Source organism: Vicugna pacos, chromosome 4, assembly GCF_048564905.1.
Source record: "Vicugna pacos chromosome 4, VicPac4, whole genome shotgun sequence".
NCBI lineage: Eukaryota > Metazoa > Chordata > Mammalia > Artiodactyla > Camelidae > Vicugna > Vicugna pacos.
Window position 1 is genome coordinate 53,159,522 of NC_132990.1, and position 26,585 is coordinate 53,186,106.

The 26,585-nt window shown below is 43.1% G+C and overlaps 1 protein-coding gene and 1 non-coding gene across 6 annotated transcripts; one reads left to right on the forward strand and one right to left on the reverse strand.

The window, feature by feature from the left end:
• PGAP4 (post-GPI attachment to proteins GalNAc transferase 4) lies at window positions 1-25,065 on the reverse strand. 5 transcript variants are annotated; one of them, XM_072959844.1, is made up of 2 exons: window positions 24,919-25,065; window positions 1-1,846 (listed from the first exon to the last, which is right to left on the reverse strand). In XM_072959844.1, exon 2 carries the CDS (start codon window positions 1,767-1,769, stop codon window positions 558-560), a length of 1,212 nt encoding a protein of 403 aa, XP_072815945.1. In that variant the 5' UTR covers window positions 1,770-1,846; window positions 24,919-25,065; the 3' UTR covers window positions 1-557. The 5 variants fall into 5 exon arrangements, with proteins under 5 accessions (XP_072815945.1, XP_031533226.2, XP_072815944.1 ...); XM_031677366.2 differs by lacking the exon at window positions 24,919-25,065 and adding an exon at window positions 11,401-11,630; XM_072959843.1 differs by lacking the exon at window positions 24,919-25,065 and adding an exon at window positions 11,006-11,319.
• LOC116280411 (U6 spliceosomal RNA) lies at window positions 9,258-9,362 on the forward strand. Its single transcript, XR_004189798.1, has one exon. It is a non-coding gene; the product is annotated as a U6 spliceosomal RNA (small nuclear RNA).
• Window positions 25,066-26,585: the final 1,520 nt, after the last annotated feature.

The window sequence follows — 26,585 nt, forward strand, 5'->3', positions numbered from 1 at the left end:
CCAGGTCACCTGCCTCCAAGATTCCAGGCCCTGCATGGCTTTTATTACACCAGGTCAAGGAAACAAATACAATCTATCAACATGGTCCTGCCTCTTGAGACATATATTCTAAACATACATCCATTCTCATTCCCAGTGAGAAAGAAGTCACTGCAAAAGAATCTCACCTTTTGCCAAATTCTCCCTTAAAATCCTAAACCAGTCATATCACTGTGCACAAAATTTTTGGCAGTCACAAGCTCTATCACAGAAGCAGAGCGAAAAATAATTGGAGAATATAACTGGTATTTAAATTTCCCTCGTTGGGTGGGTTGGACTGCATGAGGCAGTGTGGCTGTGTGGAGGGAGAGAGGTCTGGACCCCAACGAACAGTTTGCTCCTGCCAGTGAGTTACCAAAGCCGCAATTCTTGACTTGTATGTTCCTCAGCCATTCCAGTGCCTATATCCCTAGCAACCTTAAACAATGAAATTTCTGCAAGCAACCATGTCCAAATAAAAAGCGCAATAGTTGAATCTCCAAGAAGTGGCCAATTTCAGAAAGGCACTTCTTGGCAGGCTAGAGCAGACTGGGGTGAAAGTTGTACCGGAGGCTGGAGAAGAGCCCGATGTGTTTCACGAGGTTGGGCTCCACCACATAGGCCCGCTCCCCTTTGGCCCTCAACAGTGAGTACAGTGCCATGTCCTTGCCGAAGCCCTTGTGACAGTACACCTGAGACAGGTAGGTGAGGGTCCGGCGGGCCGCGGGGGCAGGGAAGAGCATGGCCGGGGTGCAACACTGCGAAGCAGGGACCACACTGTACAGGGAAGGACTCAGCCGCCGCAGCTCCAGGAAATAGTGCCGGCCCACCAGCTCAACCAGACCCATGCTATACAGGGAGAAGAAGAGCATGACGGGCCAGCTAAACCCCGGCCGGCTGGCAAACCGCATGTATACCCAGGTTAGTAAGGGCCCCAGCAACATGCCGACACCAACCCACTCCAGGATCCGCATGGGCTCCGGGTTGATGTAGTGCTGGAGCCTTTCGGGGTGATAGAGCTTTAGATAAAGGGCATCTCTGAGGTGCGGCTCCGAGAACCGAGCCCGCAGAAGATGCTCCAAGACTGGGAAGATCTGCTCTTCTGGGACGGCGTCATCTTCCACCATCAGGACATAGTCTGGGTTGTAGGTCTGCAGGGAGGATTCCAGGCAATAGACATAGTCCTGCTTCTCTTTCTCAAATGAGTTGGTCGAAGGGTCATCGCCGTAGTCATCCTCAGTGCCCTCATAGCGGTTGGCCACAGGGACGTACTTGGACAGCAGCTTGGCATCGAAGTGGCTCACGCTCCGCTCCACATTGCACAGGAAGAGCTGGTGCCCCTCGCACTGGGGGCCGCACTGCTGAAGTAGCCGGTGGAACTGAGACACCACCTGCAGGACGTAGTGGAAGCCAGGTTGCCTGTCCACAGTGATGATGGTGATGACCAGCCAGGGGCGGGGCGTGGCCTGCCAGACGATGGGCACTGAGCCATTGGCAGAGGGCAGCTCCTCAAAGTAGTGGAGGGCAGCTTCACCCTCTTTCAAGCTTTGCTGCAGGAACTCTTGGCTCATTTGGTTCAGATGCCAGTGGCGCAGGTAGAAGTAAGAGTGCAGGAGCCGGTGACAGGCCAGGGGGGCCAGCAAGCCAAAAGTCACCACCGTTAAGATGAAGAGCTGGACAGCAGTGCTGCCCCAGGAGAGCCGCCTCAGCCTCCGGAGGAGCATGGCAGCTGGAGAGGTTGAAGTGCTCATGAGGTCAACTTCTGGTCAGGTCTGGTCCCAAGAACAAATCATCCTGGATCACAGGCCAAAATCAGTGCAAGTCAAACCTAGAGAGAGAGGAAGTGAAGAATGGTACAGGCTTTAAAAAAAATCCAGGCATCGAACTCAGCATATATCAAACCAGAAATTCTAATTCTAGGCTGTGTAGGTACGAGAGACAAGTATTTTCTGCAGGACACGCTTCTCTGGTTATCTGTTAATGATCTCTGGGATTCTTTTACCATTTCTATGACTAATGAAACCCTGGTGCATCCAACCAAGTCCCGACACCCACAGATGCTTAGTTAATGTGTACAATGTGCCAGAAAAATCACCAGGCAGGCTAGCAAAATCATTATTTCAATTCAGCAGCTACATTGACATGGGTTCTTAAAATGGATGCAAAAAAGCAAGGCTTGACACAAAGGAAATACACGTTTAAAGTAAGTTCCAACATAAGTGCATCCTAAGTGCTTGCTGACTGACTGTGCATGATAATTTCTGAAAACTCTGTCTTTTCTCTGCATATCCCAAACAAGAAAGGACTATTCAGGACTCCCTAAAACATCTTTGTCAAGAACTTCAATTCTTATTTCTCTAACTTCATGCAACTATACTTAAAATTGCATGTTAATTTAATCCTAATTGCTCTTCTTTTTTTTTTTTTTTTAACAGAACTACCATGGGAACCAGTGAGAAAGAAGATCTCCCCTCACATGCGAGTGAACTCTAGCGCGCAGACTTTGGGAGGGGAGGAAATATCTGAAGGAAAATCCATGAGCAGCTTTTCAGTGAGGGAGGGAAAGGAGAGGCAGAGATGAAGATGAAAGAGAAAGCTGCCACCAGCCTGGTTCAGAAAGGAACAGAGCATAACGTGCTCTCTCAGAGTACAGGCCTGAGGTCAGACACGTGCTGGTGTGATTCTCATCTTGACCACTCACTTGGTGGAAGGTCACTATCCCTCTCCACACCTTGGACTTCTTACCTCTAAAATGGAGTTTTAGTTTATCTATCTCATGGAGTTACTATGAAGACTAAATGTGTTACAGAGCAAAATAATACAGAGTAAAGATGCCATTAAAATATATCCATATGTACAAACTTAAGTAATATTATAGGAGTATGACAGTCTAAGGATCTGAGGGAAAACAGACTTGCACCCAAAAACAGAATGAAAAGGACAAAGCCAGCATAACACCAGTAAGCTCAATGCAAAACTAAAAGGTGTCTATGGAATAAAAGGTAAAACTCTTAGCTCGGAAGCATAACAAAGCTTGCACATCCTGGGAAGAGAGCTGCCCAGGTACCTGTTGTTGTGGTGCAGGCTCTCTAGTGCCCTCATCTCACATTCTCCCCTCCCTGGGCACAGAGAAAGACCACATCTCCCAGCGCGCTTTCCTCCAGGTGGGGTTATGTGCCTAGGGATTGCCAGTAAAATGTGAGCCAAGTGACAGGTATGACTTTTGGACCAAAGTGGCTGGGAGTACATGTGCCTTCTTGACGTCCTCTTTCTCCATCTGCTAGTTGAATGGAGGGCCGTGGTGGATCTAGAGGAGGGAGGAGCCACCTGACGGCAGGAGCCTGGGTCCCTGAGTGACTACAGGGAACAGGGGTCCCTCCCACTGCTCAGCTCTCAGCACTAGCCCAACCTAGAATGGGCTGTGTCGTGAGCAGAACAGAAACCCCTGTATCTAGCCAGGAATGATGAGCCTCCCCTGCCCATGAGAGTTGTGTAGAATACCACACCCCTCTACAGGATGATGACATAGCAATTCAAGAAAGGAAAGTCTCATTTCAGCAACAGAAACAGATTATTTTGTGAGATCCCAGAGGTGAGAAAGACTATTCTCACCAGCACTAATAAGAGATCTGGATGGTACTAAAGCAGGAGATAAGCAGGGAGAGGTTTGAATAGCATCCAACTCCAGGTTTGCTGGAGTACTGCAGACTGGCTGCGTCACCCTGTTATCTGTTCAAGTCAACTGGAGTTCATAAATCATGTGGTTGCACATCCACATGGTCTCACCAGTTCCACATCACCACTAGTGGAAGCCAAGTGCTGAAACTGGATTGAGTTCACACTTGGCCTTAGTGGGTCTTGGGAATGGAGTCATTCGGGTGGCTTCCTGCTCACGCTGTTTTCTCTGTCCTTGACATTACCCAAGAGAGCTGTGCCTACTCAGAAGGAACAAAATACAGTCAACAAGATAAGGCATGCAGCTCCGAAAATGCCAGGCACATGCTAAGTGCTATGATAACAATGTGGTTATGATGATAATGCAGAGCTCAGTGTGTGGTATGAAACTGCCATCCACCCTCCTTCAATACCCTCTTCCAGTGAGTCTTTTTGTAAAACAACGATGTGATACTCTTTAGTCCAGATAAATCCAGACAATGCTCAGGGAGCACACATGTGTACATGTGCACACACAATTATGTAAGAATACAAATCTGATCACGTCACTCTCCTGCTTAAAACCCTTCTTTATCTTCTCATTGCTCTTTTAATAAACTCTAAATTTCTTATCGTGGTCCAAAAGGCCCTTTATGATCTGGACCCTGCCTTCCTCTGTCATCTTGTTCTACTACCCCCTTTTCTCTGCATCTTCTAGACAAGAAGTTGGCAATATTTTTCTGTAAAGGGCTAGATAGTAAATACTTTAGACTTTATGGGCCACATACTGTCTCTGTTGCATATTCCTCTTAGACTATCTCTTTTTTAAAACTCTTTGAAAATGTAAAAACTATTTTTAGTAAAAATGTAAAAACTATTTTTAGTGCTCCAGCCACATCACAACAGGCTGCAGACCAAATCTGGCTTGCAGCCCATCGTTTACCAACCCCTGCTCTAGGCTAGCACTGTCCAGCAAAAATATAATGCAAGCCACATATGTAATTTAAAATTTTCTAGCAGCCATAATAAAAAGTAAAAAGAAACAGATGAAATTAATTTTAATAATATATTGTAATGCAACACATCAAAACTATTACTTCAACATGAAACCAATATAAAAAATTATTAATGAGGCGTCTTACATTTTTTCATATGAACTCTTTGAAATCCAGCTCCCATGGGACCAAGCTGTTCCCTCAGGGCCGGCAGACATTGGGCCTGCAGGCAGTCTGAGTTGGCCTGAAAGCTGTTTGACTTTGAGGTGTCTGAGCTGTAAACTGTTTAAGTTGTTGGAAAATCATTCTTTTACTCTAGGAAAAAACCTCTGAGAAACGAGATCCCAGTTATTTAAATATTTTGAGGGCACCTCCCCCCATAGGGACTCCAGCCGATTTTATGTTTAACAACCACAGTTGGTTGGTCTTTGATTTTAATTCTAGGGAACTTTCAGGACTTTCCAAATTAATGATTTTCATCCTAGCCTGGGCCTGGCTTTCACTGACAAGCATATGAACTAGCTGACATGCCAGAGAAGTCAGGTCGATAAACTGAATGACTATATTAAATTCCTCACCAAATCTGTGAGGATCTTTGGTACTTTGGCAAAATCTTTGACCGTGGCTTGAAGTTCAGCTTTAGTCCAGGGAAAATAAGAAATTAAGCGTTTAGCCTCTGCATCCTCAGAAGGCTTAATTTTAAAAGGACAGTTTCTGATAAATTCAGAGGAAAAGGGAGTAGGTAGAATTTCAGAGAAAAAGAAAAGGGAATTTTATATTATCAGGCTTGAGCAATTACTAGGCAACTTCATCGAGCAATTCTTAGGGCTCTTCCAATATTGAGGATACACATGAAAATCTGATAAACCTGTTTGTGATTAGTATGACCAAAATTTCATATTGTTTTTAAAGAAAACCCTGGTCTTCCTTCAGATGTTGATTCACTGGAAAACTTTTAATTTTATTTATTTATTTCTTTTTTGTGGAGGGGAGGAAATTAAGTTTTTATTTACTTTATTTTTAGAGGAGGTACTGGGGATTGAGCCCAGGACCTTGTGCATGCTAAGTATACCCTACTTGAGCCACTTGATCTATATCCCCCCCCCCCCCCCCCGCAACCCAGCGCCTGGAAAACTTTTACCTCTGTTTATTCATGGGCTGAACCAGGACTTTTCCCTTCTAGTAATGTAGGAGCCCTCCAAATACCTTGGCCAAAAGCGTTGCTCTTGGACTTTCTAAACCTCAGATCCACCTTTTAGAATTCATAAACTCTTACACTTTGAGGTAGTCACAGGACACTCAGTGAACTTCCCTCCTGCTTCTTTTGACCCACAACTGTTAAAGGGAGAGATACTCCAATACTGCAATGGCCTAATTGCGTCTATTAAAAATATCCATGTGTGGTAGAACAGTCTTTTCACAACGCACTCTTGAAAGATGAAGACCTTAAGCATCACTTCTTGCAACCTGGAGATTTCATCTACTGAAAAAGTCACCTCCAGAAAGACTCTCTTCAACCTTGCTGGAAATGCCCTTATCAGGTACTGCTAACAAACCCTTGTGCTGCCAAACTCCAAGGAAAAGACTCTTGGATACATGTGACACACCTAAAGAGAGACAAAGCCCTGACTGGACCTAAACATCATCTGGTGACCTGAAAGTAAAGATTTCCCAGAATTGAAGCAGATGACTTCTGATGAGACAGCTTTCCCAAGATATCCAGGCCAGGCCTGTTGGAAGTTTGTTGACAAATTCTTGATAATGACACAATGCTTCAGATGATCTCTAACGTCTATGATCTTCAAAACATATGGACTTTAAATGAAAAGTGTCTTAGAGTTCTTCCTCTTACCACTCCTTGTTACTCACATGTGATCTCAGTAGATTTCTAATCTATTCCCTCCAACATGAGACACTATACCCAGGGAAGGTCTTTCCTGACACTGAAGAACAAAAAAGCCTCTGAAAGTAGAAAACCTGAAACTTCATCAGTGATGTTTTCAGAGAAAGACCTTGGTCAAAAGAGGAAATGTTAAAAATTAATAAACAGAAAACTCAAAAATGAAATAGAGTCTGGACACTGGAATGCGGAGCTCTCAGTCCCTGTGATGACAGCAGAGCCCAATAACAACAGTAACAAAAGACTCCTTTACTGGCAGGTACTCAGCCAATGAACAGTCATGGAACTTTGTTTACTATGTAGCCCTCCCAACTTCCTTTTCCCCTCCATGAAAGCGCTAGCCTTCCCTTGCTGTGTGGGGACTTACACATGGCTGGCCATGGTTGCAGACTCTGAACTGCAATTCTCTGCTGATCCCAAATAAACCCATCTTTGCTGGAGAAATAACTAGCATTCTGTTTGTTTCAGGTAAACACCCGAATCAGAAATAATCTCTTTTTTCCTCAAGTGCTGGGGCACTTTACATGAACTTTTACCCCAGGACATTCATTAGTCACTTTCTACTTTAGACTATATCTATTTATAGCTGCCACTTATTAAGTTCCTACTACATATCCAAGCTCTGTACTAGACTCTTACATATATTTCATCTGACCAAAAAAGCAACTCTAAAATAGTAATGGAACAAATCTCATTTAAATGAAGAAAAAGAAAGAAAAAAAAAGCTACCAAGCTGAAAGCAGGAAATTCAAACACATGAAAAATTTCAAAGCCCATGTCTTTTCCATGATGCCTGCTGCCTTCCATGGTTTATCTTTGGTATCTCTTAAAGACCCAGTATAGTATTCTATGCATGGAAAAGGTTTATTGTTTGTTAAGCATATAAATGACCTCTATGGGCCTCAATTCCTCAACTATAAATTTGGGAGTATCAAAGAGCCTGGTTAGATAATATTCAGAGATCAACTTACTTGTAAATGCTTACTGGGCACTGTTCTAAGCATCTCATCTATCCTTTATAAGAAGTACTATTATTAAGCCCATTTTATACCTGGGGAAAAAAAACAACACACTAAGGTACAATTAACTTGCACCCAAGGTTAATAAAGCTTTAATTGGGTGGCAAAACTTGAAATCCAGGCAGACTGGTTCCAGAACTCATGTTCTCAACCAATATGTAATATTGTCTCTGCACAAATTGGGAACCCAAGAAAATCAGCTAAAAAACCATTAGAAATGATAAGAGACTTTCAGAATGCATTTGATAAAAGAATCAATATGCAAAAATTATATATATTATACACACTATTATGTATATGTATGTGTATATATATATTATATATATAAACTGCTTTCATTTAATCAATTACTAAATTAATCAATGGGATAAAAGATCCTACTCAAAACAGGAAAAAAAGAAACTGAAAATGTCTAGAATAAATTTAAGAAATATGTGGAATATGCACACATATAAAATTCTACTGAAGGACATTTTAAAAGGCCAAAAAATGGATAAAAAACATTTTCCCAGTTGAAAAGCCACACTAATGAAAGAGGAGATAGAGGTCTCTTTCTCCAAAATTAACCTCTATATTTAACATAATGTCAACTCAATTTACAAGAGGGAGTGGGCCAGTTCAACAAATGGGCACTTTCATATAAATTGGTGCAACCTTTGGAGTGGAAGTTGGGACAGTATCTATAAAATTTTTATATGTGCATCCCCTTTGACGTAGAAATCCTACTATTAGGAATCTACCCTGCAAAAATACCAACACATGCTACCAAACATGGACAAGGAATGTTCACAGCAGTTTTGTTTATGAGTAAGAAAGAAAGGGAGAAAGAGGCGGAGAGGAATAGAGGGCAGGGCAAGGCAGGGAGGATAGACAAACTGCAGGGAAAGGAAATGGCCAGCAATAGGGGACAGATGTTTAGATAATTATACAAGGGGATGATATGGAGACATTAAAAAGAAAAAGAAAGTTCTAAATATACTGACATTTAAAAAGTCTTAGCTAGGGGGGACGGAGCTAAGCTCAGTGCTTCTCTACCATGCATGAGGGTTCAATCCCCAGTGCCACCATTAAATAAATAAATAAATAAACCTGATTACCTCCCCCCACAAAAAAAATTTAAAAATAATAATTTGAAAAAAAAATAAAGTCTTAGTTAGATCTCTGCTATGGACTGAATGTTTGTGTTCCTCCCAAATTCATATATTAAAATTCAAATCCCCAGTGTGATGGTATTTCAACATAGGTTCTTTAGGAGTTATTTAGGTCATGCTGGTGGAACTCTCATCCTGGGATTAGTGCCCTTATTAGAAGGGGCAGAAGAGAGCTTGCTTCCTCTCTCTCTGCTCTGCGGGTGAAAACACATCAAGAAGGCAGCCATCTGTAAACCAGGAAGAGGGCCCCTTACCAGAACCCAATTATGCTGGCACCCTGATCTCAGTCTTCCAGCCTCCAGAACCGTGAGAAATAAATGTTTCTGCTGTTTAAGCCACCCCATCTATGGTAATTTGTTATACTGAACAAAGCAGATTGAAAAATTCTCTAAGGGAAAAACACAAACTATGTCCAAACATGATTTTGTTTCTTTTGTTGGAGCGGGGAGAGGCTGGTTAATTTAACCAAAATATCCTAAAGATCATCTGGAATTAGTATTAATAAAAATTGCTAGGAAATGCTCACCTTGGTGGGCCCTATACTAAAACTAGAAGGATAAACTGAAGATTAGCATGGATCCTGTGCAAAGATGACATCAATTATATAGTGCTCCGTTGTTTTTTATTGTGACGGTGGTTATATTTGTCAGAATTCATTGAAATATATATTCAAATGGTATATTTTATTGCATGTAAACTATACCTCAATAAAATTGATTTTTTTTAAAAAGCCAGGAAGATGATACTGGGTAATAAGAGCGATATTAAGCTTGTTATAAAACGCCGGTAATTAATATAACATGGCACTGGCACCAAAATGTACTAATAGATACATGATAAAGTCCACAGATACAAATATATAATAATTCAATATATCATAATAGTAGCAGTCTAAATCAGGCGTAAAAATGGACTTAATAGCTTTGCAGAAACTGGCTAATCATTTAGGAAAAGTAATTGCTCTCCACTTTACAACTTAAACTAGAATAAATTTCACATTACAATTTGTAAACGAAAGCTTAAAAGTGCCTGAAGAAAATACAGAATATTTACACAAATTTGGGTGAAGAATGGCCTTTCTCAGCAAGATCCTCAAGCAGAAACCATAAAGAAAAAGAATAGATTTGAATGGCCAAAGATGAAAAACTGACAAAAATATTAAGCACACTGGGAGAGATTTTGCAACACAGATAACAGGATTACTACTTTAATGTGTAATGTATAATGAGTGCTTAAAAATCAGGAACAGAAAGACACTTCAACTGAAAAAGGGGTAAAAGAATTAATAGTCAACAAATGCAAAAGGCCAATACACAGAGAAAAAAAGCTGATTTCCCCTGGGTAATCAGATATTCAAATTAAAACAAGATACTATTTTTGTCCACGCTGTTGGGTTAAATGTGCGCGTATAGAGAAATTTTTAAGAAGATATCCAGAAAATCTCAACAATCTAAAAGAAGTTTTAAGTTATCTTTACTTTCTCCTTTGTATTTTTATTCTCTGAATGTTCTGTAATAACTTTATCCTTAAAAAAATTCTAATTAATAATGTTAGACAAACATGGTTTTCTCTTCTCACCTCCTAAAGCACCTGGTGCAGTGCACTCTAGAAAAAAGCCAATTCCCCTTACAAGGTTTAGCTCCCTATGGGAAATGCGCGCTTTCACGCCGGCACACACACCTGTAGGTTTTTACTAAAGGTCCGCATAGTGAGATCATCATTGGAGAGGCCCTTTTGTCCCCTCACTCTCGGAGAGCAAGGGGCGATCAGAGGATGCCAGGGTCACACTCACCTGGCAAGAGTTCTTGCCTGCGACACTATATGGGCGCAGTGCAGCACTGACAACGTTCGCGCCCAGAGGCCAGGGAGAGACGAGCCGAGGTGGTCCTAGCTACCCCTTGTGGAAAAAGAACGGCAGCGGAGTACCAGAGACCCGGATCTAGTGTCTGCCATTGACCTTGGGCAGTCCCCGACGCGCTCGGGCCTCAGTTTCCCCACCTGTAGGCGGAAGCTAACGGTCTCGATCGCCGCGTTGGTTCCCTTTGGCTGGTCTTTCCAAGAGCTGGGAGGGACGCCTTCCTCTGCCCGGTTTCCCTTCCTCGATCTCGGGGCTGCGAGGTCGCCCGCAGAAACCCAACGCCGCAGCAGCACGCTGGCGCGCCCCGAGGGGCGGACGCGCCGCAGATTGTCGCCGCGAGTGAGCGGCCATTAGGCGGTCTGCCCTGAGGCTGCTCAGCCCCGTCAGGCTGGACAGGAGCGGGGTCTTACCTGGACTGGCACACACCCGGCTTGCGCCTTTCTGTCGGCCTCGCCGCGCCACTCAAGCGGGCGAGGGATAGGGAGGCGCCTTCGCTGCGACATTCAGTCACCCCTGCGCGGATGCCAGCCCTGGCCGCGCGGGGAACGCCTTTCTGGGGTCCCCGCAGTCGTCCGGCAGGAAGCAGCCAGCGCCACAAGCGGAGCAGCAGCGAAGCCTGCCGGCCCAGAGCGCACCGCTGGGGACGCAGGGCCTCCCAAGACTGCGCCAGCCCCTGCAGCTGCTTTCCGTGTGCCAGCCACGGCAACCCTAATCCTTGTCCCCTAGCTCTGAGGACATCTCTGGGGTGGGCGCTCTAGTCACGATGCCAAAAAAGCTGGGCAGATATTGCGCGGCGGCAACCTACCCAGTGAGGGCGGTCATCTCGGTCTCCTGCGCACGCGGAAGGCATCTGCTGGTGTCGCCTAGGCTGTCTTGATCATCTTCTATGGAGGATCCATAGCCGGACCCTGAGGCCCGTTTCAGCCGGGTTTGGGTGCGCGGGGAAGCCTCACCTCCTCCCAAGGCGCAGCTCCTGCGCGAGGTCCCCTAGCTCTGGCAGGCCATGTGACCTGCGAGCTGCGGACCGACCGCAGCCCCAAAGCCAGCTTGGGGGAAAAAGGACGGCAAAAGGCGCCAACTGATGGGCAGAGAGGGGAAAGCAAGCTCAGGGCAAAAGAAATTGAAATGCTGGAAGAATTAGGTCTCTGCACTGTTCACAGCCCCAGCTGGCCATCAAGCGTGTTCTCTGCTGGAGAGATTTGTTTTTGCAATAATAAAAATAATAGCGGACACTACTTCCACCCCCAATCCCCACCGTGCCACGCCTTGTGCCAAGCGCCTTATGAATATTCCTCTCACTTCGCTCCTGTACATTAGAGATTATCATATCCATTTGCAAATGACAATAGAATATTTGAGAAAATAATGTGCCAAGTGCAATCCTTACTCCAAAAGTCAAAATGTAAACATTAATTAAAAATCAGAAAGGTCTGCTTTAATGAGATCACCTAGCCAGGTATGGGATTTAGGTCTGTGGCTCTTTCCATTTACCTGTCTGTCAGCTTCTCCCAGGAGTGGCTTTGGTGGTTCACTTGAGTCCCAGGCAATATTGAGACAGGAGGGAAGGGGGCAGGGCAGAGCCACTCAAGGAATGATAGCAATTTAACACCAAAATGGTGAAAGATTCAACTCCCAGATGGCCTTGAGGATTAAGTTGGCTGGAGGTTTGACTTCTAGCAGACCTTGAGCTTCATTACAACAGCATGATAAATAACATGCCTGTAGGCACCATGACAGTCCCAAGACTAACTGCAAAATGCCAAAGAAGGGCTGTGGCCCAGTTCCTGGGAATTCCAGACTGTTTCCCAGGGCAGTTGGAATGGTCCCACCTGTAGGCGTGTGAAGCTACGGAGCCCATAAAAACTGGCAACACCATCCCTGTCGGCACTTTTTCACCTCCTCCTCTTCAGAGACAGCCCGCAGTCTGTCTGTGGAATGTCTACCTACTTTTACTTGAACCTGAGCACCCAGTTCCCACACTTCTTTTCTTGCCTTTCTCTTAACTTACACTCTATGCAGTATGTATCTCTCTAAATAAATCTTTTATTCAACTGTGGCTCGCACTTGGATTCTTTCCCGCACGAAGCCAAGGACCCATACCTGGCGGGGCATGTTCCAGGAACACAACCGAGGCCTGGGACATGGCCCTCCTCACGCCCCACATCCGTTTTCCTGCACCAATACCACCCCCAACCCTTAATTTTGGCAGACAGATAATATACTCTTCTTATAGATGGAAAAATTAAGGTTTGGCCAAAGGAATGATCTTGTCCAAGTGACAAGCTGGTCAACTAATCTACTAGTTAATAGTGGAGTGGTTATTTTCTGGGCCCTGTGCAAAACATAATTTACATTATTTAGTGTTCACAAAAATCTTAAAAGGAAGGTACTATTATAATTCCTAGTTAAGAAAACTGAGGCTCAGAGGGATTATGAATTTGCATAAGGTTAGAGCTAGCAAGTGGCAGAGTTCAGATTCAAATTTAGGTTTTTTTTGTCTAGAGATGATTTACTTCTCCAAAACTGCTGTTTTTTTCCCCAGCACTTTGCAGTTTCTTGCTCCTTCCATTGCTTCTAGATTTTGCCAGAGATGAGCGTCTAACCTTTATCCAGAAGCTCAGGACATTGTAACAGCATCTATCCTAGCACTGAGCTCATTTGCCACGACATCTTCTGAATAATGTGCACAGCACCTAATAATTGAAATCTTTGTTGGACAGTGGTTGCTTTCCTTGTACAGGGTCCAGACTGTACTGTTAGGGATCCTAATACTTTTCCTGAAGATCACCAGACATAATTTCTAGGGGCAGATCAGGGTGTATTTTACTCATAACAAAAGCCAAAGTTTTGGGTTTTTTGTTTTTGTTTTTGTTTTTTTTAGTTTCATCTTCTATTTTTGAAGGGAGGTGATTGGATTTACTTATTTATTTATTTTTAGAGGAGGTACTTGGGATTGAACTCAGGATCTTGTGTATTCTAAGCATGAACTCTACCACTTGAGCTATACCCTCCCCCTCTAAAAGCCAAAGTTCTTACAATCACCAGTGGCCGTTGGTTCCTGCTCTGGCTTCCTTTCCAATCACTGTTCCCTTTTGCCTACTACTCTAGCCATACTAGCCCTGCTGGTCCTCCAATGCATCAAACCCACTCTCACCTTAGGGCTATTGTAACTGCTGTTCCCACAGCCTAGAACACTCTTCCTCTAGATTTCCATGTGGCATGCTCACTTGCTGTCCTTGATCATCTCACATATCCCTACTCCCATCCCCTGTACTCCTTCTGTTCTTCTCCACAGTGAATGACAAATGAATGAATATGAACTCCTATTCTACCCTATAATTCTAACACATTGCACAGACCATCTAGGAGAGAGGGCGGGCAAAGGGAGAAGAGAATGATGAAGGAAATACCTGAAAAGTGGCTGTAATGAGTAATGAAGGGCTTTCATACATTGAGGAAGATCATTTCTGAGCTTCACCTCTCAGAAATCATTTAGTTAATAGTCCACAGAGGTTAATAAAAGATCTTGTATATAACAAGATAACTTAATGTTTATTGTGAAGCTGCTAAGTATTCACTAAGTATATAACAAATGCTGATTTAAATGATATTTGAAGATGTGATCTGTCATAATTTGTAACTTTTATTTCATTCACATATCATGAACTGAATGACCTAACATCTAGACATTTCTTAAAAGAGCAGTGAGGTCTCAAGCCAACTCAGTCTCCAAATGAGCACTGCAGAGTATTCCCCCCTACACCTCCCCCCAGATAAGTCTTCACTAACTATTCAAGCCTATGTATACAAATCTGTTCCTGCCTTCAGGGCTGCCTTCAAGTCATGCAAACAAGAAGCATGTGTCTTTCGTTAAGGGAATAGAAGCCAACATTATACTTCATGAGGGAGGCACACAGATTTATGCGCATTAATGAAATGCTATCTCTCAGTGAACGAAAGGCCTTCATTAGAAAGCAATTACTTTGTGTCTCGAGTGTTTTTCAGTCTTGCAGAAACCTTTTAAAACACAAATGGCCCTGAGAGAGATAACACTAGAGGTATGAGAAAATGTACATGCTGGTTGAAAACCATCCCTGAGGAAGAGAAGCACAGGACAGAAATGTGGAATGACCCTGGAAACAAGAAGTACGGGGTCAAAAGAAAAGTGAAAGCCAGCTATATTCCACCTTGACCTTTCCTTTCTTCCCAGGGTTTCCACCACACAGTTTTACTGCCTTTCTTAGCTTCTAATTCTAGGCCAGGGGTAAGAAAACTACCATTCGCTGCCTGCTTTTGTGCAGCCCACAAAATAAGAATGGTTTTTACAGTATTAAATGGTTACAAATTAAAAGGAGAAGAATATTTCCAGCTGTCAAAATCATATGAAATTCAAATACCAGGGTTATTGACACAGGGTCATTCATTTACATATTGTCTGTGTTTATCATCATGTAACAACAGAAAAGCTGAGTAGTTGTGACAGAGACCTATGACCCACCAAGCCTAAATATTTACTACCAGTCTGGTTTGCCAACACCTGCTTTATAAGGTGGTCTATTCAGTGGTCACAAGAAAAAGCAGTAAAACCAATGAATGCTTATATGATTTCTTCTTGTGTATGTCAGCATAGTAGGTACTAGAAATTGAGGTCCCTTAGACTCTTACATCTAACCACCTGGGCACCCATCCATCCTCTATTTTTAAAAACAATGTTTGTTGAAGAATCGTTCTCACATAGAGCTACAGATAAGAAAAGATGAGAATTAGATGTGCATCCTGCTCTCAAGGAGTTTGTCATTAGGAATGTTGGGAAGTCTATATAAGGCTGCATAGGCTGAGGGCTGAATCTGGCACAGGAAAGCAGCCTAGGAAGATTCCCATCTCCTGGACCAAACACAGACCTCCACCTTTCAGACTTCTTTGATATGAGAAGGTTAAAATTTTTTTAGGTTATTATTATTTTGGAGTTTTAAAAATTACATATCATTAAGCTTAATCCAATATAGGTTATGAAGAGGATCACACAATTATTTGAAGTTGTTTCACACTCATTTTGTTAAAATCACATAGTAAGCTTCTAATTTCATGTTTGGTTTTATTATTATTATTTCATGTGATTATGTTAGGTAGTTAGATAAGTGGGGGCACCGGGCAGATAGGTGGAGGAGAGCGAAGATGGTCCAGAAGATGGTGTTATGCCCGCCTCCAGCATAAAGGGACTTTACTTTTTCTAAAGAGTGCCAGCAAGAACCCAATTAGAACCCAACAACCACAACTGCGCAGTAGAGAGAAGGACCTAGCCAGACAGGACCCAATGCTCATTGTAATATAATTAACATTGCAATTTAGCCCCCACCCACCATGGGTTTCTCCATGTACACCAAGGGTAAGGATACGGAGGCCAATCATGACTAAGCAGTCCAGGGGCAAGAGCTATCAATCAATCAAAAGAACACCTCTAAGCAAGGATATGAAAGAGGAGACAAAGACCACTGCTTTTCTCCCTTGGATTAGCTTACCCCCCATTCTTGGAGGTGTACTTTTTTTCCCCCTAAATTAATCCTTTAAAATCTTCAGCTACACGATGCTCTCTGTCTCCCATCTGTAATATCATCTTTCAGGTATGACAAGAAATGGGGTCTTTTCCTTTGGGTAACAATTATTGTTATGCATAGATGATAATAATAATAGTAACTACATTCTCTATCATAGGAGTAACAGGGAACCAGTTTTTCAGATTAAAATCCAAAGTTGAACAGCCATCAGGGTCTTTTATGAAAGAAAATAAACTCAGGAGTCCTGGGATGGGGGAAGGTAAGAGTGGTGGTAATCTAGGAAAGGCTGGGAAAAATTCCTGGAAAGGTAAGTTTCCAGGATTCTGGCTCTCATCTTGTAAGCCCCTTTTTGATTCCATACTAGCTACCCAGGCTTGATTCTCACAGAGATCAGAGAAGCCAACCCCAGGAAAGGAAAGAAGCCATTTGCAGCCTCACCCTTCATAAAACTAGAAGACAGTTTAGGGGCTTTTCCTGGGGATGGCCGGGTTTTGCTCTATCTGAATGTAATAGAGAAGAACCTCTGTTTTGTTGGAAGTTTACAGGGACAGCATGACCTGGCCCCCGTGGACAGCTGCAAGAACAAAGAATGCCTGCACCAAGAAGTTTACAACAAACCAACCACACCCTCTCCCTTGTTTTTTTGTATAAAAGGAGCTTATATTCTGACTAGAGCAGGATGGCTCTCTAAGACATTAGTCCACCACCATCTCTGTCTGCCGGCTTTCTGAATAAAGTGGCTATTCCTTGCCCAACACCTCATCTCCTGATTTATTGGCTTGTCATGCAGCGAGTTTGGACTTGGCAACAATTTTGGTGAAGCTAGCCAGAAGCCTTGCTGCTCATGGCCAGGCGGCCCCAATTGGGGAATTTTCAGGGGAGGCCCTAGCAGCTGCCAGGATCACTTGTCCTGAGGATTTTCCCTTCAAGATTCCCCAAAGTGGCACTGGCTACCCCAGCACTGGGCAGTTGGAGTAAGGAATTGACATTTGGGAGCCAGTGGGCTCCATATAGTAGGGTAAGCCGCTCTGGTGTGTACAGCCAGGAAATTTATTCCTCTCCATTTGGGGCTTTTTCTCTGGAATAAGCCAATTTGTTCTGTATTTTGAGCGGGGTACCCTGTTGGAGAGAGGAAATAGTTGTTGGATTTTACCCGATTTGTGAACCAGTTCATTTGCTTCAGTTTTGTGTTTAGTCATGTTATACTTTGTTTGTGTTTTTGGTACTGGGGTTTGTTTGTGCCTTTGTGTCTCATTGTTATTAAACTTATAGATAAGGGAAGTACTCCATCTGTCCCTAAGGAAAGCCCACTGGGGCGTTTCTTAAATAAATGGGAAAAATATAGCTGTGAGCCTATGACTAAGAAAAAGATGGTATTTTACCATACACTTTAGGCTCTGAGGAACGCTGGCCTGAAAATGGGTTGTTAAATTACTAAACTATTCTTGTTAGAACTGTTTTGCCAGAGAAAAGGTAAATAGGAAAAAATACCATATATACAAGCCTTTATGAATTCCATAATGAGGAAGGTAATGACTAACAGGGTCTGGGACTCTTAGGCATTTTAAAGACCCCAATAACAATTGCCACCCAAGACCCTTAGGTATAACTAACAGTGGGGTCTCAACTAATGGACTAACTTCTAACTTCTAAACTTCTGTCCCAGTACCAATGACTCAACTGCTGTTATGACCTCTGGAATGCAAATTTTGAGAAAGGGAGTAATTTGGAAACAAACAGAAATCTTAAATGTCTTCAACAGAAGTTAGTAAAAATGTTTAGCTATCTGGACAGGCAACTTTGATTTGTTCCATCTGCCAGAAACCCAATTTGAATCCAACCTCTTGTAACTGATGAGTCTTACATTGCTGTACCCGATTCATGGCTAAAATTTTGAAATGGGAACTATGAGGTCTCTGTGTTTGTGTGTTTGTATGTACCCCTATGTGTGTTGTAGATATGTGGTGTTGCCAAAGTTAATTTGCAAAAGAGCTCTATTTAATTGGCTTTAAAAGATTAAATGCATATATAAATACTCAGGAATTAAAAAAAAAACTGGCCAGAATGAAAAACAGGTTCATGTGATCTAAACAAAATTTTCAGTAGTGAATCGATACCTGGTATCTGAAGCTAGCTTAAGCCTATTGGTTTGATTAAGAAAGACATGTCTTTAGATTGATCACTGTTAAACATAAAACTATTATTGTACTTAGGTTTAATAGAAGTCCAATAAGACCTTGTCATATCTGTTACAAATTTGTCAGCAAGAAAAATAATGACTTGATGTAATACTCTTGTAAGTAACTTACATGCAAATAAGAAAGAGCCTATGTGATCAAATAATCAGAAATTCTGTGGACAAATTAATCTTGATTTGGCTATATTTGATAAAAATGAGGGCAACTTTAGAGAGAGAAAGATTATATTTTAGTGGATATTAAATTCTAGTTTTATTAATTGAGGTCTATATTTATTAAGACTCACTTCTGAGATCATTCCTTGCTATTATGTTACATTGCTGCAAAGTTTAATTGAATTATTAAAAGGACGCTCTAGGTTTGTTTCTGAAGCTCAGTAACCTATCCTCGGATGAAGATCTGATGCCCCATCAGCTGCAGCCAAGGGATTATACATACTGGAACAGACATGATTTAAAGAACTATCTTCAGCCTGAATGGAAGGACCCTTTATCAGATACTCTTAACTAGACCATGCACAGTGAAAGCTAAAAGAAATTGACTTTTGGATTAATTTCTAGTCAGAAAGAGCCCCTGCACTGGACTGGCCTATAGAGGACTGCTCACCTTAAAACAACGCTCAAATGGAGAAGAAGCTACCAGACCAGGATGAGAAGACGACATCTGAGGTAGACAGCTGACCCAAGACACCGGACCAGGCCTGTAAACCAGTAACTTTGAAAATTGCTCGTATCTTAGCTTATGAACAATGCCTGCATAACATTTTCCTTACAGATAAGGATTGGTACAGAACAGTCTAAGTCAGGTGACCTGGGGATACACTGAGCCACACCTAATGAAAGTTCTTGGCTTAAATTCTTTTGACCTTACTAATACTGCTAACTATATTATTTGTTTTTTGCCTGTTTTACAAAATTGTTTCTTGCATTACCAAATACGTGACTGAGCCTCTGATAAAATAATGACTAGGCAACTTGAAACAGTTTACCAGGTACATACTTCTGTATAAGACCAATGATTTTAATAGTGCGATTCTACATTTGGGAAGAAGCAACAAGAGGGAATATTTTGCTGGATCATAACAGGCTAGTAAGACAGGCGGTCCAGAGACATTTTTTGCTACTGTTGATAAGGCCTAGTCCCATAATAGCACAGTGAGTGGCCTGTCAATAAAATCCTCACCTGACCCAGGAATAGGCCCCTAAATGATGCCCCCATTCAGCAGGAACACGACTCCCATCTCCCTATTTCCATAGAAATGGAATGAGAGAAAATGACAGTGGGGATTTTGAAGGAGGATTAATAAAATGGCTGCACTTAGGCTAACAGATTGCTTATTCTTATGCTTGCCCTTAAAGTGGTCAACTGACCTGACTGACTGGTTGCTACTCACAGTTCCAGGCCCACTGTTAAAACTAAAGCTGTTGATCTTACTGTTTCTACTTTATTCCAGTAATCAAAATCTATAATCATGCTTGGTCTCAGAGTTGATCTCCAGGGAGAATGTCACAGGACTTTAACCTTACAAAATAGCCTGAATTACCAAGAAGACCACACCTTGGGTGCTTATAAGCTAAAGAGATGGAAAGAGTGACAACTGCTAGCCTCTACAGAACTGGTCACCTGAGGCATCATGACACCATTCTAAGTCTTCTGATGAAATAAATAGCACAAGAATCTAGTGTAATTATGGTATAGTGGAAAAAAATTAACATTAATAGATATGTATTGGGAACTGGAACCAAAACTGCAAGTTCAACAAAGTACCAAGGAGTTTTATCAAGATCAAATAGTTGTAAATAAAGAGAAAGAGAAAAAAAAAAAAAAGAAGAGAGAGAGAGAGAGAGAGAGAGAGAGAGATTATACTACTGACTAAAGATGCCCAGGAATGTTCCCTGACCAAGGCTGATCAATTCCATTCCATAATCACCCCCCATTGCCTCTTTTCAGCAGGAAGCAGCCAGAGCAGTCGTTGCCCCTTCTTCCACAATACTGTGGAATAGACATTGACAGTGGGGAGTTGTAATAGAGAATAACCTTTGTTTTGTTGGAAGTTTACGGGGACACCATGACCTGGCCCACATGGACAGCTGCAAGAACAAAGAATGCCTGCACCAAGAAGTCTTCAACAACCAACCGCACCCCCTCCCTTTTTTTTTTTTTTTTGTATAAAAGGAGCTTATATTCTGACTAGAGCAGGATGGTTCTCCAAGACATTAGTCGGCCATCTCCTCTGTCTGCTGGCTTTCTGAATAAAGTTGCTATTTCTTGCCTCAACACCTCATCTCCCGATATATTGGCCTGTCGTGGGGCGAGCAGAATGAGTTTGGACTTGCAACATGAATCCCGAACTATGGTCTAGCCTCTATGTGAAAAGTTGAAAGGAAAGAATGATGATATTTTGAATGGAATTCAGAATGCAAAAGAGTCAAGAATTGAAAAAGCAATTACTTCAGGACCCTGCCTGGCTCTCCCAGGTTCAGCTAAATCCTTTGACCTTTACATTCAGGAGAAAAGGGGAATTGCTCTTGAGGTATTAGCTCAAAAGCTGGGACCCCTTACTGGAGTGATTGCTTATTTCTCTAAACAATTATATCAAAATGCTAAGAGAGAACTTTCTTGCCTGTGGGCAGCAGCAGCTACTACAACCCTGCTAAAGGAGGTTGAAAGGTTAATGTTTGGTCTTCCAGTCACTACATGAACTCCACACCAGGTGCAGGCTTTAGTAAGTTCTAAGGAAACAGAATGTCTATCTCTTGTAATATCTATTCAAGTTCAAGCTATACTTTTAGACAACCCAGGGACTACCATAAAAACTTGTCACTTGCTAAATCCTGCCACCTTGCTACCCACAGAAATGGGGTCCCTGGAGCATGATCATATAGGAACCATAGACAGTCTATTCCAGTCACCTTGACCTAGTGAAAGGGAGCAGGACCCTGTGGGATCTCTCTGATAAAAATCCTTTCTGCCCCCCCCACCCCATTTCTCTTTTGTAGGAAATAGGCTTCTTGCAGCCTCCTTGACCTTCCCTGAGTTCCAAAGGGCAGACTCAAACAGTTGCTAATCAGGGAAGGGAGGGATTATAGAAACAAAGGAGGAACAGAAACAATGGTGCAGCCTTGGGGCAGGGTCCTGGTTCCTTCTCAAGGCATATAAATACAATATCTTTAAGTTCTTATGTAGGAACTAAGGCATTCTCCAACCCCTGCCTCGTGTTTAGGGCTGAGCAGAATCTTTGGAGATGGTTTTTTGAGGGGGATGCCAGGTCCACAAAAGTATAGGCATTCTGATTAAAAGTAACTTTCCTGTCTGGTTACCAAGGCTATTGCCCTTAGGATCACACCCTTGCCCCTCCCTCAACTAGAAACCGGTTACTGTTATCTACGTCTCAAGAGGCAGCTGCAGAGAAGAAATAAGACCCGGTTAGAATGATGGAGTCCAAGAAGGTGGAGGATTTGACTTCTGGTGGATCTTGAGCCTCTTTATATATTCATTTAAATGTATTAGCATGCTAAATGGCACACCCACCAGCACCCTGACAGTTGGCGATTGCCATGACAACAACCGGAAAAACCCTTACAAGGACTAATTGGCTCCATCACACCAGGAAAGAGGACATGATAGCAGAAGCCTCTCGTAAAAGTCCACGTGGTCTGACCTGAGTTGGAGCTGTCTCCACTGGCCATCTGGGCTGATGGTTTCCTGATCAAGGGCTTCATTTCCCTACTCAAGCACCTTTCTCTCCTTCTCTCTGCTTGAGCACTCTCCTTCCATTTCCCCTCCTCAGCAATAAAGAGGCTGTTCACTTTGTCCTTCTGCCTCTGCTGCGTGAATTCTTTCATAGCTGGTGGCAAGGACCCACACTTTTGTGGACTTCCTAATTTAGGGGTCCCTCCATATGCTAACACTAGGAAGGGAGCCTCTCCCAAACACCAAAGAGGAATGGTTCACAGAGGGGAGCAGAGAAGGAAAAGGGCTGGCTAGATACGCAGTAACCTCCTGGAGGAGGATTAATAAAATGGCCGCACTTGGGCTAACAGGTTGCTTATTCTTATGCTTGCCCTTAAAACAGTCAACTGACCTGACTGACTGGTTGCTACTCACAGCTCCAGGCCCATTGTTAAAACTAAAGCTATTGATCTTACTGTTTCTACTTTATTCCAGGAATTGAACTTAATAGTCATGCTTGGTCTCTGGGTTCATCTCCAAGGAGAAGGTCACAGGACCATTGGCGTACAAAATAGCCTGAATTACCAAGAAGACCACACCTTGAGTGCTTACAAGATAAAGAAATCTAACTGCTAACTGGTCGCCTGGAGGCATCATGACTCCATTCTGTCTTCTGATGAGAGAGTGATTCTGTTGATTGTTATCGATGCTGTATTGTTTGAGCTATGGCTATATAACCACCCCACCCCATCTCCAAGGTGGGTTCACAGTTTTGAAGGCACTAGCCTGCTGTGAGTCCCCTTTGCCCGGCAAAGCAATAAAATTGCCTCTTTTCTTCTAAGTTCCAAGACCTTCTCTCTGAGTTATTTGGCTCATCAGGGATGGCGGCCGATCTTTGGGCAACACTCCTAGACCCAAGTCATAGAAGCAAGCTTATCCCCTAAGACTTCAGCCTAAAAGTCAAAGCTGATAGTGGTCACCCAAGACTTAGAGCTCCAGACAGGGAAGATTTTAAAGTTTACACAGACTCTTGGTATGAGTATGCCATCCGGCATGCACATGAGGCTATTTTGAAGGAAAGAATTATGCTTACTGTGGCGAATACACAGGTGAAACATGGCTTAAACATACTGAATCTCCCAGAGGCAGTGCAGCTTCCAAAAATAAGTAACAGTGATTCGCTGTAGGGGTCATCAAAAAGGGAATTCAGAGGTAATAAAGGGAAACAACAGGCAGATGCAACCGCCAAAAGGGCTGCCCTAGAACCACTAACTTGGCAATTTCTCCTCATACCTAAGAGGTCAGATCCATCCCATTACTCTCCAATCTGTACAAAGGAAGAACTGGACAAAGCCCAGAAATGGGACTTCAGTTGAGATCTAGGAGGCCATGGGTGGCTAGTTAATGAACACAGGCAATACTTCTTTCCCTAAACTGCAGCTTGTCAAGCCATCAGGGAGACTCATCAAGGAACTCACTTCAGGAGGGAAGCCCTGTATAATTGGTTAGCTGAGGTCATGATAACACCTGGCATGGAAAGTATAATCAGTCAGATAGTTGAGATATGTCCCACCTGCACAATGAACAACCCCAACACCAGACCCCCCTCCCCCCAGAGAACCCCAGATAAGACCCAATCAGACCAGGAGAACATATCCAGAGAATATTGGCAGGTTTATTTCACTGTCATGCCAAGAGGCCTAGGCAATTTCAGAAATCTTTTGTGCTAGTAGACACATTTTCTGGCTGGAAAGGAGCATTCCCTGTTAGAACTGACCTTAGCTGAGATCCTAAATGTTGGGCCATGTGACGTCCTTCAAAGTCCAGTGACCCCCACTTCTGGCTCTCAGACGTCTGCCTGTGATCCCTCAACAGATAAAGCACATTCTTTACTGGGGGTGTTTCCCCTAACAAACTAATAGCCCTGGATAATAATCTCATGATAGCTCAGGCTGGCTTGCTTCACCCCACCTAATGTGAGTCAAATGACACAGACCCTAAACCTCTTATCTCACCTACAATCAATCAGACTTGCCCAGGAGCCGATCAGGCACCTTGTGAGCAGACCTCGTAAAACACCCCAACAACCAGCCCCTTGGTGCTCATGCAGGCACCCCTCTCTCCCACCGTGTGGCCCGTGGTTGTCTATGGCAACATAACTTTAATAAACTCCTTTATTCCCATACTTAATCTCTGATAAATTCTTTTACCAACCCACGTGTTACTGGCTCACTGACCAGCTGCCCCGTTGTGTCCCACAACACTAAACCTCCACCCTGCCCTGAAGTTGCAGGGGATCATTCCGTGGGTACCTCACACTCAAGTGAAGAAGGTCCCTTAGCCCCAGCCTCCAGAGAGACAACCTGGGGCAACAGACCCCCTTGACTACTTGAGTGAACCCCTCTGACCTGAAGTTTCTCTTTCAAAAAACAAAAGCATGGCCAGGAATAGGCCACGGCAGGGAGTCTCAACATCAGGGCACACTTTTGCCAGGCCTAGATACCTTCATTTTTAGGAGAATGTGACATGTGACCATTATTCTCTTGCTAACGTTTGGATCATGTATCTTAAATTTGTCTCCAAAAGGTTAGACAAATAGCGGTGACTCAGGGATAGGAACAGTCAGGGCTGACGCCTGGGGACAACCAAACACATCTAAAAGCGGCTGGGGAGAAGCTCTGCTCCTCTCCCCTGGGGAGGGGGGAGGTTATGACGACGCCTAAACTCAGCAGGAAGTCAGATTTTCCTGCTGAAGTCAAAAGACGGAATTTTCTCCTCAGCGCCCTATAAGAATGAGGAGCGGGACAAAAGGCAGCAGAGAGATTTGGCACCGGCAAAGCCCACAGACAATTCCTGGAAAACAAAAAACAGAACGTGGGTAATTAAGTAAAGTCTAACCTTTTTTTTTCCTTTTCCTTTGTGCTTAGTCTAGTTTCACTTGCTCGCAAGGTGCCACATGCAGAGGCCTCACACCTGGCAGTTCAGACCAGGGTTCCCAGTGCCAAAGGGTTGTGCCAACACCTCAGCTCCCAGCAGAAGCTCTGTGCACGACACCCAGTTCAAGATGGCGGCGGCGTGCCGCGTGCGGAGACTCCCGGCCCTGCGACCTGGAGTGTGAACAACACAGCTGCTGCACCTGTCCCGCGAGAGCTCCGCCCCCTCCCCCCCAGGATCCTATGAAGTAGCCCCGCCCACGGCCTGCATTTGCAGGGAAGAGCATGCACTCCAGGGCGCAAGCTTGTACCTCCCCATTCTTTTATCAAACGACTGAGGTTTCCTTTGCTTCTGAATGGAACTCGGACTCATTTAAATGCCACTGTACAGGTGGACACTTGTTTTTCTGTTTGTTTTTTAAAATTTTTTATTGATTTATAATCATTTTACAATGTTGTGTCAAATTCCAGTGTAGAGCACAGTTTTTCAGTTATACATGAACATATATATATTCATTGTCACATTTTGTTTCTCTGTGAACTACCATAAGATCTTGTATATATTTCCCTGTGCTATACAGTATAACCTTGTTTATCTATTCTACAATTTTGAAATCCCATCTATCCCTTCCCACCCTCCGCCCCCTTGGCAACCACAAGTTTGTATTCTATGTCTATGAGTCTATTTCTGTTTTGTATTTATGCTTTGTTCTTGTTGTTTTTATTTTTTGTTTTAGATTCCATATATGAGCGATCTCATATGGTATTTTTCTTTCTCTTTCTGGCTTACTTCACTTAGAATGACATTCTCCAGGTGCATCCATGTTGCTGCAAATGGCATTATGTTGTCGGTTTTTATGGCTGAGTAGTAGTCCATTGTATAAATATACCACATCTTCTTTATCCAGTCATCTGTTGATGGGCATTTAGGCTGTTTTCATGTCTTGGCTATTGTAAATAGTGCTGCTATGAACATTGGGGTGCAGGTGTCATCCTGAAGTAGGGTGCCTTCTGGATATATGCCCAGGAGTGGGATTCCTGGATCATACGGTAAGTCTATTCCTAGTCTTTTGAGGAATCTCCATACTGTTTTAGGTGGACACTTGTTGAGGCCCGACTGGAAAGGGTCTGTAACAAAATCTCGTAAGATGTGAGTCTACTGACAGAAAGATACTGAGTATGTGAAAGTTTAAAAGTGCTTCTACTGACTACTATACATAAAATAGATAAGCAGCAAGGATTTACTGTTTGGCATAGGGAATTATATTTAATGTCTTATAATAACCTATATTGGAAAAGAATCTGAAAAATACATATATGTAACTGAATCACTTTGCCATAAACTTTTAACTAACACTATTGTATATCAAATACACTTTAATTAAAAAAAAACTTCTACTGAGTGTGGCATATAGACTCTTAAAGGGGGACCCACGGCATTGTCGTCCGTTGCTTTGAGTAGGCAGGCCACAGCAGAGACTATGCATAAATAAAGAGGGAGTTTCCTAGCAGCAGGATTGGTCCTCGATGGTCCCCACATTAGTGGACTGCAATGCCCAAAGCAGTTCCTTCTTATTCAGACAAAAAAGGAAGGGGAGAAAATAGTTGAAAGGTGGGCTCTTACTAATTCAT

Excerpts from the sequence above, each read along its gene's own strand:
- PGAP4 (XM_072959844.1), bottom strand. The coding sequence starts at position 1,769 with ATGAGCACTTCAACCTCTCCAGCTGCCATGCTCCTCCGGAGGCTGAGG.